At 40.7% G+C, this 16,991-nt stretch overlaps 1 protein-coding gene across 1 annotated transcript in view; it reads left to right on the top strand.

The window, feature by feature from the left end:
- The window catches only part of RANBP17 (RAN binding protein 17), a 170,292-nt gene extending 155,017 nt beyond the window's left edge, over positions 1-15,275 (top strand). The window contains exons 26-28 of the mRNA XM_067305085.1: positions 6,936-7,034; positions 11,470-11,597; positions 14,723-15,275. Of these exons, the coding sequence (XP_067161186.1) occupies positions 6,936-7,034; positions 11,470-11,597; positions 14,723-14,819 (324 nt within the window). The 3' untranslated portion in view covers positions 14,820-15,275. The remainder of the gene's footprint in view (positions 1-6,935; positions 7,035-11,469; positions 11,598-14,722) is intronic.
- The last annotated feature ends 1,716 nt before the right edge of the window (positions 15,276-16,991 follow it).

Here is a 16,991-nt window from a genome sequence, read left to right on the forward strand (position 1 = left end):
ATTGTAGGTGAGGCTGTAGTGGCCAGCTGCCATCTCTTCCAGCCCTGGTCCCTGAGTGATACCAACTCGCCCAGGAGCACCATCTCCCTTAGGACGGATGGACCCTGCTCTGATGGGAGAGCTTGGGCCAAGTATCACAGTCCTTCACGTAAACAATTCAGATGCAAGTACGATTTAAAAGGCACATAGTCCATCATGTTAGAGCGTGCCCTCAAATTAATGGAAGGAGATTAAATTCGCTGTTTGAAAACAGGCTAGTGTAGGGCAAGTTGTTTCGTTGTGAATCACTCCTGTGCAGCACGTAACTGCTTCTCTCGTTCCAGCTCTGTTGTAGTTGCTTTCTGGTGCAGTGCAAACATCTGCTTTATGATCTTGTCGGCTGTTTGAAAGCCAGCTCACTACTGACGGAAGGTAGGAAATGATGGAAGTGAGCCTTAGTTCTGCAAAGCCCACTTTGCCCTACTGATCTACGTTATTGTGCTATTAACATATGACAGTTTATTTTAACAGTGGAAAAAAATGGAAAACTGTTTGCAGCAGATCTGGTGTAGTAATTTTATTGGACAGGTGCTTGTCATTAGCGTTAAGCTATCACCCAAAATGTATCTCTTTGCATAAATGGTGAAGTATGTGCTCATATTTCTTTTTCAGATACAAAGTCAGATTTAACATAATAAGCTAGTGCAATCTTACTTTATGATTATTTCTGCTGGCTCGTAGTTAGGATTGCTTTGAGTGAGCTTCCCCGTAACTTTTGGTCCTTTGGCCAGTTCTAAAGACATATGCAGCAAAATGCCAGAGTCCAGGCTCTTTGCAACTGTTCCTTTTTAACATCTATGACCATCTTTTCCATCTCTTCTGAACACTGGAAGAAAGACCCTCCTGGCAGGAAATAACATACAAGTAATAGGAATACCCTGTGAATAAATTGCATTTTGGTCCACCAGCTGCAGACATATTCTCATTCATAATATGCAGTGTGTCACCCAGACACCCTGCCCTGATATCAGGATTGGGTTTTCAGCCATTTATACCTTAATTTTTCATAAAATGAAACAGAAAGGCCAGGCCCAATTGTACTGTACCAAACAGAGATTCAAGATTGGAACTCTCACAATTTTATTTTAAGTTTTAATATTTCCTGCAGCTTCTTTGAGCTTCAGTTGTTGAATCATGAGATTTTTAGGTATTAGTGTTTATTTAAGTATATACTTCAGAGATATGTGTAAATAGGGTGAAATTCTATATTTTTGTTAACAGAAATCTGTAGGAATGTAGCCTTCATAAGTTGGAAGAAAACCTTGGTCTAAGAGCAGCAGCTGGAAAGATGATGGTGGGCGTGGTAGCTTGGTTTCATGGTTTGTCTGTATTTTCTATCTGAGGTCCTCTGCTCTTATTTCCTCCCCAACTCCTCCCCTCTTCCTATAAATTTCATGAAAATTAGCAACAGGACAGGAGAGAGCGGAGAGGCTGTCCAGAAAGAAAGCTGTAACAGCTCAGCACACGCATGGGTCCCCAGCAGCGCGGCACCGGCCTTCGCTGCTTCTGCTGCCCTTGCAACAGCTGGGTGCAAGCTCTTCGCTGACCTAAGGTGACTTCATAATTTAGAGGGACAAGACTTACGATTCTTAAACCTTTACATATTGCAAATTGCAACTAATGTGCTGTTTCTGCCAATTAAAAAATAATTTTAGTGTGGGAATAATGTGCTGGTTCTTACTTTCAGAATAGCAGACTTTAATTTTTGTATTTGCTCTGGAAGTTCTACCTTTGAACAGAGACTGAAAATGGAAAATATCAATCTGAAAGTTAGGCTTTCTAGTAAAATAAATATTTTAAAGCAACAGATGAAAATTTAAGGTATTTAATAATCTTGGAGCATTTAGGTCTTGCTAATAATATTAGTAAATGATGATCCATTTATTGACATAGGAAAAATTGATGATGAAAGAACTGAGAACTCCGAAGGACATTTAAATTAGTAATCACAGGTCCTAAATTAAGAGCTGACTGTCTAAAGGCAGAGCTGTAAAAGCCTACCGAGCTCCATATGCCAAGCAACAAAAATCAGAATCTTTTTCGGTTCTGAATGGAAAAAAGGAGTGTACTTACCATCCAAGTATTTGGTTAAAAGCTCTTTATGTTTTTAGATCCTTCCAAATCTTTTGTAAAGCATTATATAATGCTGTCTCTGGCGTTATGTAATGTTCTCTACGTTAAAAATGTGATTAGTTGCTGCAGAATAAAATATTCATACCAACATATGGGAGAGGGACATGAGTTATGGGACCTGCTATGATGCGAGTGCTATTCTATTGATAATATGAAGCAGCAAAAAGGCTTTTTAATGGAAAGGCATCTACTTTCCCAGCTTCCCTTAGAAAAAGTTTTCATAATGAGTGGTGTCTTGAACAACATTTTCCTCCTCCACCCAAGAAAGAAAGAGGCTCTGAAGGGAAAGAGGCTGTGAAGAATTAATTTATTGGAAGAACAGTTCTTTACCCTTACCTCTTCTGTCAATAGTTTCTTTCATAAAGAGCAAATGTGTCAGGAGAAACATTATTGAACCAAATAAAGTGATGCCCCACGTTTAGGCTAAGAGAACCAGAGGCAACGTTTCTGGTTTGAACCACGTCGAAAATAGATTACCTGCTCCCCCACCCCCTTCTTTTTTGAATGTCTCTTTCTTCACCTTGAGACTTTGTGTTTTGTGCTGGAGCATGAGTAGGGAGTTGAGTCTTTCAGGTGGTAGCCGGCCACCCTGGAGACTGGTGCGTCGGCGGTGCTGGAAGGGAGTCGCGACCAGAAATTCCATGCGGGATCTGAGAAAATATTTCACTTTCAACGAATAGAGTATTTTCCACCTAGAAAAAAAGAAAATCTCTATGTTCCATGAATTCTACTTCTGTGCTTTGTTTTGTCATTGAGTTGATTTGTGATCTCCAATTAGATGATGAGACTTTTGGCAAAGGTGGCACGAGATGGGTGCACCTTAGCATGGGTGTCCCTCTCATGCCTGCACGCTAAATATGGGCAAGTCCACCTGAACCTCACCTCCTGCTGCTGCTGCCTAGGGAGCCTTGGGGACTCCAGCAGCAGCATGGCCAAGATTTGGTGGTGGCTGGAAGGAAGCTGAGAAGGTTGAGGGGGTGCTCCAGGTCATTCTGTATCCCTGTGGCTTTTGCATACAGCCTTTGATCCTGGGTCAATCAATCCGTCTGTAAAATGTGATAGTAACACTGAGGTATCTCCGTAGCATGTTTTGAAGCTAACTAACACCTAGGAAATGCTTTGCAGTTCTCAAAAGAACTGAAATAAAAACGCAAATGCTGCTGCTGCTCTTGACTGCTGGACACTGGGCATGTGTAGCTTGGTCCAGCTGACAAGCTGGTAGTGTTAGCAGCAGTGGAGCAGTGGAGTTAGCTTGCTAAGTGTATTCATCTCCTCATTTCTGTATGTTACTGGGAAAGATTTTATCATCATAAAATAACATTTTCTGTACGTGTTGCCATCATAAACACAAGTGTATGTAAAAGTGTGTTGACAAATACAATATAAAGAGGGAGGCACGTTATTTCAGCACTTCCTTCAGAAGCTCAAAGAGTTTCAATTCCTTCATGATGTAAACAACTCAGGGGAGCAACAAACATGTTCGTATATGTGGAGCTGTGTGTGAAGTATCTAGAAACTCTTTTTTGCGTGGATCAACCTGTTTCTCCTGATTACACCAGATCGCAGCAACAGAGCCAAGTCATTGGTCACGCGAGGTCCGAAGGAGAAAGCTGAGGATGTCACTTGTCAACGTAGGAAGAAGCTGTTCTACACTATGTGAAAAGAATAAAGAGGGGAGGGAGAGTTAGTGAAATTGAACGAAAGGCTGATACCTCTCACCTAGAAAGAGTTTAACTCGGGTGCGTCATCAGTAAATGTGCTGTTTGCTGAGGCAAAGCTTCATTATAAAGTAGCATGAGCATAGACTAGACCTGCTCCTTGCTTTTTGCATGAAATTGTGCAGACCGCATCACTTGGACATAAGGTCTTTACAGCAGGCGTCTCCTGTTGCTTATTTCTGGGCACAGTCTCTTTTGGAGTGTGCCAGCAGTACTGTAAAACGGAGAAGTATCTGGGATGCAAACAGCTTGTCGTGGACTTGTGCGGAAGTAGCACAGGAAGCCAAACCCAAAGAATAAAACAAAGCAGCAGAAGTGGTTGTAATGGGGAAACATGGAAAATGGGAAAAGGAGGCTTAAGGCCATTATCGTGGATTTTGATTAGGCTCAGTAATTGCCAGTTGACTTCTGTTAATGATGTAATATTCTCTTGCCTGCATCAGACGGACATCTTGATAGGATAGATATGTTTGCCCCAGTTTTATGCTTGCATCTCATAATGCTGAGCCATCTACCTGCTCGATTTTTCACCCTTGAAGGAGGAAGACATCTGCAAAGACAACCTGATTGGACTCCAAATTGTCTGCCTCTGAAAGTAATAAAGTTATGTAACTTCATGAGCGGCGTTAATCACTGTTCCAGAGAGCTCACGGGCAGGTTTTACGACCTCTCTCTTATTAGTCCTATGGTACCGCTAGTCCCAGCAGTTCTTCTGCAGAGACAACTTCACATGAAAAGTATCAGCACTTGGCAGTGCTGTAACTAATTTAATTGAAAGGAATAGGCTGGTCCATGCAGAAAACAGACATGCACATGTGTAGGTACGTTATGTGTATTCAAAGAGACCTGACTAAATTTTGAACGCTGGCTTATTCCTGCACCGTTCCCGAGTGCTGCAAAGGCTCTCTTTCGCTAATCCTTAGAGTGAGAAGTGAAATTAAAAACATTTGATGCAGGATCTTGTCAGAGGAAATACTTGCAACTGGGAGGGAAGCTCTCGCCGCTTCCTATCCTGTCACATTTATGTAGATTGCTTTTTATGTTGTCTTGGTTATTATGAATTGTAACATTTATTGTATTCCTTGCTGTATTTCAGTATTGACTGAACTACTTATGCACAGAGACAAATAAGTGTTTCCCTGGTGAATTTGGGGGAGGAGGGGGTGGATTTCCAGATTAAGGCCAAAAACTTTCCTAGAATATTTGCTTTGCAGTTCATTTGCAATTTAGTAGCAATTCAGGACTAGAGACCTTAAAGGCATCCTCCTGAGCTGTTTGATAAAGTTGGAGTTTGAAGAGCTGGCACTCTTCCCCCTGGATCAGATGTGTACTTGTCACGGAGCATGCCATCTTTAGGTTAAGCATCACTTTGGAAGTCTTTCTACATGTATAGCACTTTTTCTAAGAAGTATGGTATGCCAGTCTTGGTGCACTGACTAAATTACAACTTAGGTGGTTTTATTTCATTACTTAAGAAATACTTCTGTCCTAACAGCTGGCTTTGTTGCAAGCTGCCAAGGTAAAAACCTGGAGACGAATGAAATTACAAGGAATTATAATTACTGTTCATGATTGGAAAGCAAGTTTCTATTAGGGCTTGCACAGAGTTTTTGAATTGTTTGCATGAATACCAAAGCAATATTGAACTGTTTTTGTCCTATGAGTAATGGAAAAATAGTTTGCCTGGCAGGTAAACTGGGAAGTCGGGGGAAAGATTGGCCTTTCCCACACCAGAGCATGTGTTCCTAACTTGAAAGCTCAAATAATTTGTGGATATCTCTATTTTCTGTGTTGCAGGTGATCTGTACTGCTAGGATTCATCTTTTTCATTTAGTGAAACATGCTGTTTGACTTAGGCTTGGTCAGTTATTACAGGCTAGTTTGCAGTGTGGCAGCTCTCTGGAGACCCTGCTCGTAGCTACTCATTGGCCTAGAAGAAAGGATTTAATGACTTTCTACTTTCTCTATGTTTGGTTTTAGGGTGTAGATATTTTATAAATGTGAGTCAAACTATTTACTGGTGACATTTTACAAATTTTCACTCTGTTTAATCTCTGAGTAATGATTTTAGGTTCGTATATGTTGTGGCCTTTGGCATTTTGGACTAACGTGTCTCAAGGATATGTCAGAGCATTTTATCTGTAAATGGATTCTATAGTTATTTTGTTAGTTCTTTTTACAAAAGTTGTGCCAATCCCTAAAATAAGTCTACCCTTCCTAGCTACGTGCTGGCAGAGGTATAGCTGCACAGCAAGCCCAGAAAAGGCCGCAGAAGGAGAATACTCCTTGTGGACTGATCTGAAGGCTCTGGTTACATGCCAGCCAACCCGCAAAGGGAAGTCCATATCTTTTATTTGGGTGCTAATAGTACTTGATTGTATGCACTGATAGATCTCAGTGCTTTCAAAAGCTGATCGAGTAGCTTTATCCCCACCGCAGAGCTCCATAGATTAAGTCGCAGAAGTAAAATATCAAAGATCACATGCAGGATTTGTAACTGAGGTGGAAATGGTATGTGGATTTCTAGACTCTTTGCAGTATCAGGATTGCCTCCATCAAAAAAAGGAGTGCTCCGTTCAAATGCCTTGCAGTTTCATGCAAGAAGAAAGGTGGGTTTGAGAAAAGCAGAATCTTGAATAGTGCCTAGGGGTTAATCTGAAACTAATATAGATTACTGCTCACATATGTATTACTCTACTGGAAGCAGTGTGACAAAGGGGCAGATCCCTGGAGCGATATCAGAGTCTGTGTCTTAAATGAACGCAACTCTAAATCTCAATTCATATTTGTTTCATCCTCTGTGATTACAACTTCTGCTTTGGAGCAAACCTTTGACATTCATTTTCTTCAGCTTTCTCCAGGTAGTAGTTCTGGTTATGGAAATACTTATTTTGAAGGATGACTTGTGTGATGTCACAGTCCTATATGAGATTTCAGTGATTTCAGCATGGTTACTCAAGGCATCATTAATTTTTCCTTCTCTCCAAATCATGCAGTATAACAGGGGTATCCAAATTCATGTAACCTCTCTGAATTTTCTTTCAGATGATGTCAATCCTAATGAACACCATCATTTTTGAAGACTGCAGAAACCAATGGTCTGTGTCAAGACCACTGCTAGGACTTATACTCCTCAATGAGAAAGTGAGTATTTCAGAAATTCTGTCAGATTCACTCTTCACATGCCCAAGTAGTTCAAATACATTATGCTATATTGTACAAAGCTGCCCATTGCTCTTTCAAATCCTCCATCTCTTTCCTTGAGACTTTGCTCCCTTATGCCTACACTAAGAGTAGAGAGTAGTACTCAACTCATCTACTTGATAGGTTTACAGATTCATTCACAAAGGCCGAGTGGCTCTGTTTTAATGGAAAATTCTCTCAAACCTTTACCTCAGTGCTTATGTCCAGCCTTAGATCGTGAAAGTATAGTTAACTTTTTATAATAAAATGTTGGATCTTTGCTTTTCCAGAATTGAGCAAAAACTGAAATTATGCAAGCTCATGTGGCTTTTAGATAGAAATCTGAAACAAGAACACTATGGAAATCATGTCAAAAATTGCTTCCAAGAAAAATAATTAACCAGTTTTTTGGGGGGGTTTTTTGGAGCATTTCACAAGAACAAGTGGCTGGGGGGGATTAGCTAAGCCTTTACACTTAAGCACTCGCATTGATTGCAGTTTGGATTGTGTGCGTCTGTGGCAGAGTCTGTAAACCAGGAAATATTCTGCAATTTGCCCTTTCAATAAAATCTGAAACTATGAATTTGGATATACCCATCATGTTTCCCTCGTGACTTAGTATAGACAATATTGTCTCAAATGGAAACCATCTGAGTGAATGAATATGAGCTGATCTAAATGTGTGCATTTTTTTGTATGGCAAGGCATTGTTTCTGAAGATACTGACCTGTTGTATTCTCCATACTTCAGAGCTAGCTCTAACTTTATTCTGAATTGCTTTATCTCTTGGGCAGTCACAAGCCTCAGTGTATTACTGCTTTGGAGAATGAATTGTCTATACAATAAGAGGGTGCTGGAAAAAAATAAGACACTAAGATTAGCAGCAACCGCATACATTAAAATTCAAACTGAAATCCCAGCTATGGAAGGAAACTAATAGAAGAAGAAAATATATCAAGAAGAGAAGCGCTGTCTCATCATTCACCTGTGCTGAAGGATCCAATTTTAGCCATATCCAATAGCACTGTCATTCATCTTCTTGGTGTGTTATTGTGATTTAAATCCAAGCTCTATAAGAGAGAGCAGTTCTTTTAAAATGATTGAGAGGGAATAAGGGCAAATTCAGTGTTTAGGAAAACTTTATGACATCACAATATTATACTTTACAGATGGAAGCAATATTTCCTACTTTGGAAGGAAAACTAATCATTTTCTATCTGCTCTGAGTCACTGCATCATTATAAAAGTGGGAAATAAGTAGTTTTGTGCATTCCCAATCTTGTTCAAGACGACACTTTTGTTTATATAATGCTTCTGATTTATAGCATTTAAGTATTAGCCTGACTATATATTAATTATGTGGTTTTGATGTTAGCTGCTTCAGTATGAGAAGAAATTAAATATTTCACTTGAAGATCAAACCGTGGAGCTGTAAATCATAAGGAATAAATTTGTGACTGGCAGAATGTTCTTTTTACTGAAATTAGACTAGTTCTAATGATTATGTGTTTTGTTTAGCAGACATGGATATGTACAAGCGCCTTTACTGAGGAACAAGTCCTACGTTTCTTGTAGAAGGGTGGAGAACAGGAAATGTAATTTACAATATTCGTGTTGCCCCTTTTGCATCAAGCGTATTTATTTCTTGTTCAGCAGGGCCCCAGAAAAAGTAGGAAGCCTGCTTACATGGCTGTAAAAGTTGTCTTTCCTTAGATCATTTCAGTGCACTGCTGGTTTCATTATTGAAAATGGGTTTCTTTATTTCAGGTCGGGTCTGTCTCCACAGTTCCTGTGATGGCAAGCACACGCTGTGTTTTACTTTTACTGCTTGTTCTCCCTCCTTTGTTTTAATGGGATCTTCTTTGCTATAATTCATCTCAAAAGGAAGGGATCAGGTTTATTCGGGGACTTAGAAAAATTGGGATGTACACGTCCTTGTCCCAGTAGGGGTAGCTGTGCCAAAATGGGAATAGGACTCTGAAGCCCACCGTAAAACAATGCTGAATCTTTTGAGACAGTGTCAGCTGTCTGTGCAATGGGTTGGTTACAGGTGGCTCCCGACATTGTCCCCTTACTTCATTGCAGCAAGAGCAAGTTTAATTTGAATCCTAGTGGCAAGAGATTGGCAGAAAAACGCCTCTGTGTTCTGATCCAGTAGCAACAATGTCCCTTTCTGGCTCTTGTCCTTCAACCAAAGAACAGCACAGGCATTTGCACCTACTGGCAAAAGCAATGCCACTGCAGAGAAGCTTTAGAAACCCCGGGGCTCAGAACAGCTCCCCAAGGTTGGTTGGCTGATGCCAGTGGAGGTGCTCTCATCATTAATATTAGGCCACCGGTAAAGATAGTTTTCTTTGCTATTACTTGAGGGTGCTGTTCATACTTTCCATTATGGAGTTGACTTTACAGAAATTCTTGGAATACCCCTGTTGCAAAAACAACTGATGGACAATGGACAAAGTCTTGGGGTTGTGGCCTTCTCTAAATTTAACCAGGCATTTTTCACCTTGAGACTAGGCTGCTGGCATGGATTTGTCACAGGCAAATATTTCGTCTTTTACACCATCTCCCAGGTGATTTTAAATTTTGAGTTCCGAAGTAGTTTGGGACCAGCTATTCGATCAGCTGCTGCCTTTGCTTGCAAGACTGCACTAGCTGTGGATAGCAAAGATGCATAATACAGGCCCTTTCTGGTTCGAAAGGAAGTGGATTGAGTGTAAGTAATTTTGCAAGCAGGCATTAAAGAGATTTGCACTTCCTATAATCCTGTTGATTTGTCAGGGCATACTTTAGAATTTTAAGGTTTTACTACAGATTCTTTTGTTATCCCCTATTTCTTCTTGTGTACAGGAGAGCAGTAGTTTTGATGGGAAACTTATGTGTTTAATATGAGATTTGTTCAACAAGTTTTACAGAAACCTGTTAAGTCGCAGACTACTGTGCATTTTAACTGTCTGTACAGTACCATGCAACCTGATATTTTTTTTTTTAAGTTAAATTAACTTCAAAAGTCTACCACATTTTGAATACTGAAAACTGATTTTCAGCCCACCATTAACAAGTTTTCTTGTTATGTATCTGAAATTTGGGCATGAATTTAGGCTCTTCTACATGTGCAAGTGTGTCTTTGACAGAATCAGTTGAGCAGTTACAAGTAAGGTCATTTTATCTGTGGTTATTTGTAACCATTCTTGAGCCTAAAGAGCACATTCATTTTAGTGTGGCTTCTGCATATCTTTGACTTTTGGTTATTGATAATGCAGTTTGGACTGGTGGAAATTTCTAGTAGCAGAGCCGGGAGATACAACCACTGTTCCTCCTGTCTCTTGAATGCTTAGACAGGGAGAAGATACTGTAAAATGGGACATATCGTACCAGCAGCATTGCTTCCTTCTTGATTACAGTATCAGACTGCCCCAACATTTTGCCAGGTACCTGAGCACAGATTCACCAGAATGGATCATTCTCCTCTGAATAATTGTCTCTGTCAGTGTTCATACCATGGATGTGCTTGTGCCCAAGGCCCTAGGAGTTAGACTGACACAGCCAACGTAATAAAGACTGAACAGTATTATATGACTTGCCTGGCCGCAGTAGCATGGTAGTTGATACCTGGGGAGGTCCCTCCAGTTCTGTGTTTCTAGACTAAACCAAATTTTGTCCTAAGGTGGTAACAAGTTTGATTTTAACTAGTCTATAGATCTGCCAGAGTATAATGGGGAGAGGAATATAGAAAATCATATAGACTATTTAGTTTCTAAAGAAGTAAAGGTGTGTCAGTCTCATCACAGCACTGAAGTGGGTTAGATTCCACGGTGAAGCGCACAGATTCTCACCATTCCAAGAAGACTTAGAGTAGTCAGCTAGAGAAGGTTTCTGCCACCTCTCTGAGATGTGTTTCTACATTTGAAACTTGTAAGGTGGCAGCCAGGACAGTATCACAAGGCTTTAGCCATTAGGTTGGTCTCTGGCGTTGGTGCAGTTCAGGAAGGCAGCATCTGAAACCCTCTTCAAATAGGGTCGCTTGCCAGACTCCCAAGAATGATTATCTACAGAAGACCCTGGACAAAGAAAGGAAAGTTACTTGCATGTAACTGCAGTTCCGTGAAGCGAGCCTGCATGTTGAGTTTCCCAGCTCACCATCTCCTCTTTCTGAGAGTAGAATTTGAATTTGAAACAGAAAAAACAGAGGAGAGAAAAGGGCCCCTTCAAAGGTGGAGCAGTGCTTGGGTGTGCTGCTGAAATGATCCGCTAGGACAGGCGGTGCCATCAGTATCTCACAGAGAGCAACGTGTGAAGCACTTGCTCAGGAATGCTGCAGGCATAGGTGAGTAACTGTTTTTAAATTTCCAGCCCTCATTTATAAATGTTCTCTACTTTTTTTTTTTTATCATAGTACTTCAGTGAACTAAGGGCAACCTTGATAACCAGCCAGCCGGACAACAAACGCGAAGTCCTTGACCAGTGCTTTAGGAATCTTATGGAAGGAGTTGAGCAAAACCTTTTGGTAAAGAACAGAGACAGGTAAGTTCATAACACAAAGGTGAGCTGAAAGAATAAAAGACAAGCAGAACCTTTAATTAGAAAAAAAAATAACATAGGAAGTAATCTGGGTGGCCTTCAGCTACAATTCCTTTTAGCTTCCTTTTGAAAGATAATATTCTATCAAAGAATTCATCCTTAGACTTAACAGTTAGAGCCTGAACATTTAATAATTATATTTTCTTGGTCATAAATATACTTCCTAGCTTATTCACAAAGTCTAGGTTTGCCAGGCCACATCTGCTGCTTTTTTTGCTTGGGAAAAACTGCATCATTACAGCAGGGGAGCCCGAGAGCTCCCCTTTTTCAACCTTAAATCTGTCTGACAAAACACTTCCTTCAGCATCCCGTGATGCTGCTCTTCTGACAGAGCCTCTTGCTGCCGTTGGGCTTAGGCAACTGCTTGTGAGATGACAGCATGGGAAAGGATCCAGTAGGGCCGATTACACATTGAAGATTAACATGGCAAGGATTTTTTTAACAGGAATCATAAATTCACCCAATCTTGCCCTCATTAGAAAAACAGAATGGAAGTCGCCACAAAAGAAATGGAGAGTCTGGCTGCAGTTAATAGTCACGCTAGCTTTTTGTTATTAGCTAGCTGCTTTTTCTGCTCCACAGGCATTATTCAGCCAAAACAAAATCTTAAAAGTATAGAGACATAATCTCAGTCCAGACTAGAACTTTCCAGCAAGCTTGAAACAAACTGGAAAAGGTCTTGGAGAGAAATGATGACTAAAATCATTTGGTGATTTTATTTCTCTGATTTCTTGGGAGGAATTACAGCTTGTCAAAATCCTAAAAGTCAGAAATCTCAGATGGGTCATAATCCTTCGTTGCTGTGAAAACTATGTTGAGCTTGTTTAATGCTTAAATATTTTTGCATTAATTATAGTCATCACAATTTTGTTTCATTTTCCTATAAAATTCCAGTACTAAATGTGTAAATTCTCTGTGGTCTCACTGTGGGCGATAGCCAGAAAGGGAGGGTATGGATTTGGAAACGAACCCAGAAGAGTACAGAGTTCGCATCCATGACCCTAAGTCTGACTTTGTGTGACTTCCTATATATTATGGCTAGGCAGACCTGGGGACAAGGCAGAGAGCCACAAGAAAAGACAATGTCTGTTCAAACCAAGGAAAGCCAAGCTGATAGGGGCAGGCTGTAGGACACAGTGTGACCTTACAGCTGTAAATCCCAAGGGGATTCATTTGACTGAGCAGTCCTTCAGGATTAAAAAAAGAAAAGAGAAAAGAAAAATGAACAAATGAAAAACTGAGTAAAAATTCTTTTAGCTAGATGGTTTCTTAGTTCCGTATCTGTTGATATTTACTGAAGGGAAGAAGTCCTTAAGATAACATTTGTTTCTGAGGGAAGCATGCTTTGATAGGCACTTTCTCCGAGCTGCCTCATTCTGAGACCTGTAGATTTCAAGGCCAGAAAGGGGATCATTAAATGATCTAGTCTAAGCTCAGGGAAAGGGAATGGACAAGAGGCTGAACTCCCCGGTCACCTCCAGGCTGGCATCGAGGGGCATTAGGCAGACAGTGGGGGGAAATCCTGCTCCCTACTGTCTGAGCTCTTCCTGCTCAGGGAGTGGACAGAGACCTGTGTTACTTGGGCTGCCTGCAGATAGGACATTTCGCATGCGCTCGATTCACGTATACACGGATTGAAAGTGCGCTTTCCTCTCTAAATTCTGTGGATTATTCTAAAATAGGCAGCGGGGAGGAAGCTCTCGAGAGCTTTTGTGGAAGTGCAGGTGGGGCAGCACGGGGTGCAGGTGGAGAGGGGATATAGATAGTTCAGCAGAACAAGCAGCTCTTCTGTCTCGGCAGCATCCGCCTGTCAGACTTAGGAAGACTCTGAAGCCACCACTTCCCCAACAAGCGGCATGACTTAATACAATGGTTTTTCTGTTTTCAGTTCTTGATTTGTAATCATACTCGGATTTATTCTGTGGAGCAGGAGGCTTCTTTTAACTGCATTTGTTTAAATTTGAGCAGAAATCAATTTCCATTAGTAAGGAAATAACGCAAAAGTAGAAAATTATGAATAGAATAAAGAATGAACTTGTAATTGCATCCTGTATTTCCACGCGTGAGCCCCAGCTTACCACATTGCTGCTACACATATCCATAAAGTATACTACAGTGAGGCCAGTCAGGAAGGATTATTAGCCTGGTCCTGCGAAGAGACTTTTACTGAGATCCCTCAGTTTTGTAAGCACTTTTGCACACCGAGTCCTTTGCAGGCAGGAACCCTAACGAGCCGCTCTGTGGGAAACTTCATCAGCTTCACTGTAGTGAGCCTGCAAAGTCTGACACAACTGAAGCAGAGAGTACTAAGGTTGCAAACAAAAGAAACACTTAAAGATCCTAAATGGAGGGGGTGCAATGTATGTGTCTAACTTTTTAAATTATTTGTTGGGGGGTTTTTTTGTTAATATACATATTACCTGTGATAAATAGCAATTAAACACTTCATTTCAAGAAGAGATGGACCAAGGAAGTAGATCAGGTTCGGACTGTCATAAAGGCTAAGTCAGACTGTCATTGAGGTTCAGGTGTGATACCACTGGATGGACTTCCCCTCCTACACCTGCCAGTAAAGAGCTGTTTGGGAATATTTTGGTGAATTTGTTCTGTGCCAGATGGGTGATGGTAGCACATTTCACTGAGAGACAGGTTGTACTCTGACACCTCTCCTGAGAAAGGAAGGTAGGTCTGAGGTAGCCTGGACTTGATGACCATCTGGAGATGTCGCAGAGAGCCATCTAGCAGAGTTTGGGGAGCACGAGGACATGTCGAGTCGTGTGATATGGAAAGGTTGCCCATTGCATTCATTTCTCAACTGCCTTTTAAAATCTTGCACGTTGTTGGTAGGCTGAGTTTATAATGCTGTCCGTATATGTTTATTTGCTCACTATTATTTTATAGGGCTGATTTTTGAGGGCACCTAGGGGTTTTGTTTGCAAGTTTTCCTCTGTTTTTCTTTCAATGTAATTTACATTTAAGTTACTCTTTTTTTTTTAACCAATTATTTAAATAAATATCTCCAGTAACAAGTTTTGTTTAACCAAACATTTGGGATTTCTTTTTCCCAGGTTCACTCAGAACATGTCAGTCTTTCGAAGAGACATGGCCGAAGCTCTGCGCAGTGAAGGGGCCTCAGATCCCAGCAATTTAGATATGATGAGCTGACAATGACTTTGGAAACCAGAGCACTGACTAATACACCAACTTTGAAAGTTTTGGAACCCCACTATATTGTTAGATAAATTTTGACTCTCATGAAAACTATTTTTTTAAGATAACTTCTGCCTTTTTATATCTCTGGCCTAAATGTAAGGATTTATAATAGTGAAAACGATGTAAAATCAGCCTTAGCTTGAAGAACATTCTCAGCCTTTCTTATCAAAATTTATTATCTTGTTCTGTTATCTTTATGAAATAGTGTAGAAACAGTACTTAACCAAAGAACAAAATAAATATGCATTGCTTCTAAACTTGTATTAGTTAATGATTCTCAGTTCTATACATATTAGTAAGTGATATTTCTGATCACTGAAAAAATCCAAGCTCCCTTTCACTGAGGTCATATTTGTTTGAAAATGAGATGAAAAACAGTACAAATTTTATATGACATCTTTTTGAAATAATAAATTATTTTTTTTTACAAAATGTTATACATTTCTTTTCAGCACAGGAGGATTATGACAAGGTGGGCAACGAAGTAGAAGACTTAAAATAAGCATTTTAGCCTATAAATATGATGTGGAAATCAAGAATGTTGCATATAATAAAATAAGGGATAATGTAACAGCCCTTAATAAAATACTGGTAGTACTTCAATTTCACAAGTACATGTTTTCCAGGTCCTTGGAAACTGAAAAAGCACAGAAGAAGACTTAACGTTTGTTATATGTTGAAACACTGCTGAAGAAGAATTAAATCCACCGCTACAAAAAAGAAAGCAGATACAGAGACTTATACCCCATATTTAGAAAGGTGTGTGGCACAACGAAGATGAAAGCCTGCATCTAAACCAGACAATTTAGCAGATTCATCCTCCCCTATCGGGGATCGTAAAGAGTTCAGCGCGTGCCCGAACACAACCCCTCGTACACGCTTGTGTACTGGCCCCTGATTTTGCGTGAACAATTAATTTCATTCTGCGGTGGGTACGAATTACTGTGTGGGCTGCTGAAATACACAAATGAATTGAAGCAAGATTTAACAAAAATTAGAGCTCTTTAAGCAATAAGCCAATTAGCTTATAATGTCCAAAAGCTGTTATGGGCAATTAGAAACTGCTGCTATTGGTTTGAGTTGTGGGATTTTTTTTTCCCCCAAAATGTAAATAATCTACTTCATGCGTTTTTCATGCTCTTCTTATATTTGCATGTTGGTAATATTTCAGCACTTTTTAGATAAGAATATGAACTTTTTATTGTGGCCAACAAGGAGCAAAAGTTCACATCAATATTTCTCATAGATTTTTTTTTCAATTTTTTTCTGTGCAACTGTTATTTTTCCACATCTTTTTAAATTTTGGGACCTAAATCTGAAAGGACATTGTTTTGTTAAGTAATTTTCTCTTTTCATTTAAGCTTAGCCAAAGAAATTGGTCAATCTACAGCCAAAGGGTCTGATTCCCAAGAGTGCTGAGTACCGAAAGGAAGGGTCCAGCTGAGGTTACTGAAGAGCTGGTATTCCTAAATGTGGATTGGGAGCCCCGTGCTGCGGGTAGAGGTGTGAAAACTTTATGGAAAGTCAGATCATGGTCAACATACCAAAAACATAAGAACGAGTGGAGTCCTTCGTTTTCCATTTTGGTCTTTGACGAAATGAGAATTTTGGCTGCTAAGTCAAATTGGGAAAGTTGTAAAACTGCTAGATAATTCACTGCGTGTGTGTGCGTGTACATGAATGTATGGCACACGTGTGTGTGTGTGTGTGTGTGTGTGTTTAGGGAAAGCTTTCCCCCGGTTCGCCCTCGGAAACGGCTCCCCGGCCGAGCAGCGCCGCCCCCTTTTTGGGCAGTTTCGCTCTATAAACCCTTCCTTCGCCTTACAGGCCTGTGCGTTTGCATTATACGGTTCGGATGAAAGCTCAGCGGTTCTGCAGCTCCGCTTTTCCTTGTCACGCGGCGGAAATAAATACTGGCGGGGCGCGCCGGTCCCGCGCTCGCAAACCGGCCGATTTGGCGGTTACACGCGCTGCGCTGCGGAAAGCCGACGTTTGGCGTGTCGAGAGGGAGAGCGCCGCGCGCCCTCATGACGGCACGCGGACCTCGGCCCTTCTTCAGTGCAAGGCTCCGGGCTGCCTGGGGCGCCGCGGTACGCTTCGGGAATCTCCCTGCTAACACGGCCC

The sequence above is a fragment of the Apteryx mantelli genome, chromosome 14, assembly GCF_036417845.1.
Source record: "Apteryx mantelli isolate bAptMan1 chromosome 14, bAptMan1.hap1, whole genome shotgun sequence".
NCBI lineage: Eukaryota > Metazoa > Chordata > Aves > Apterygiformes > Apterygidae > Apteryx > Apteryx mantelli.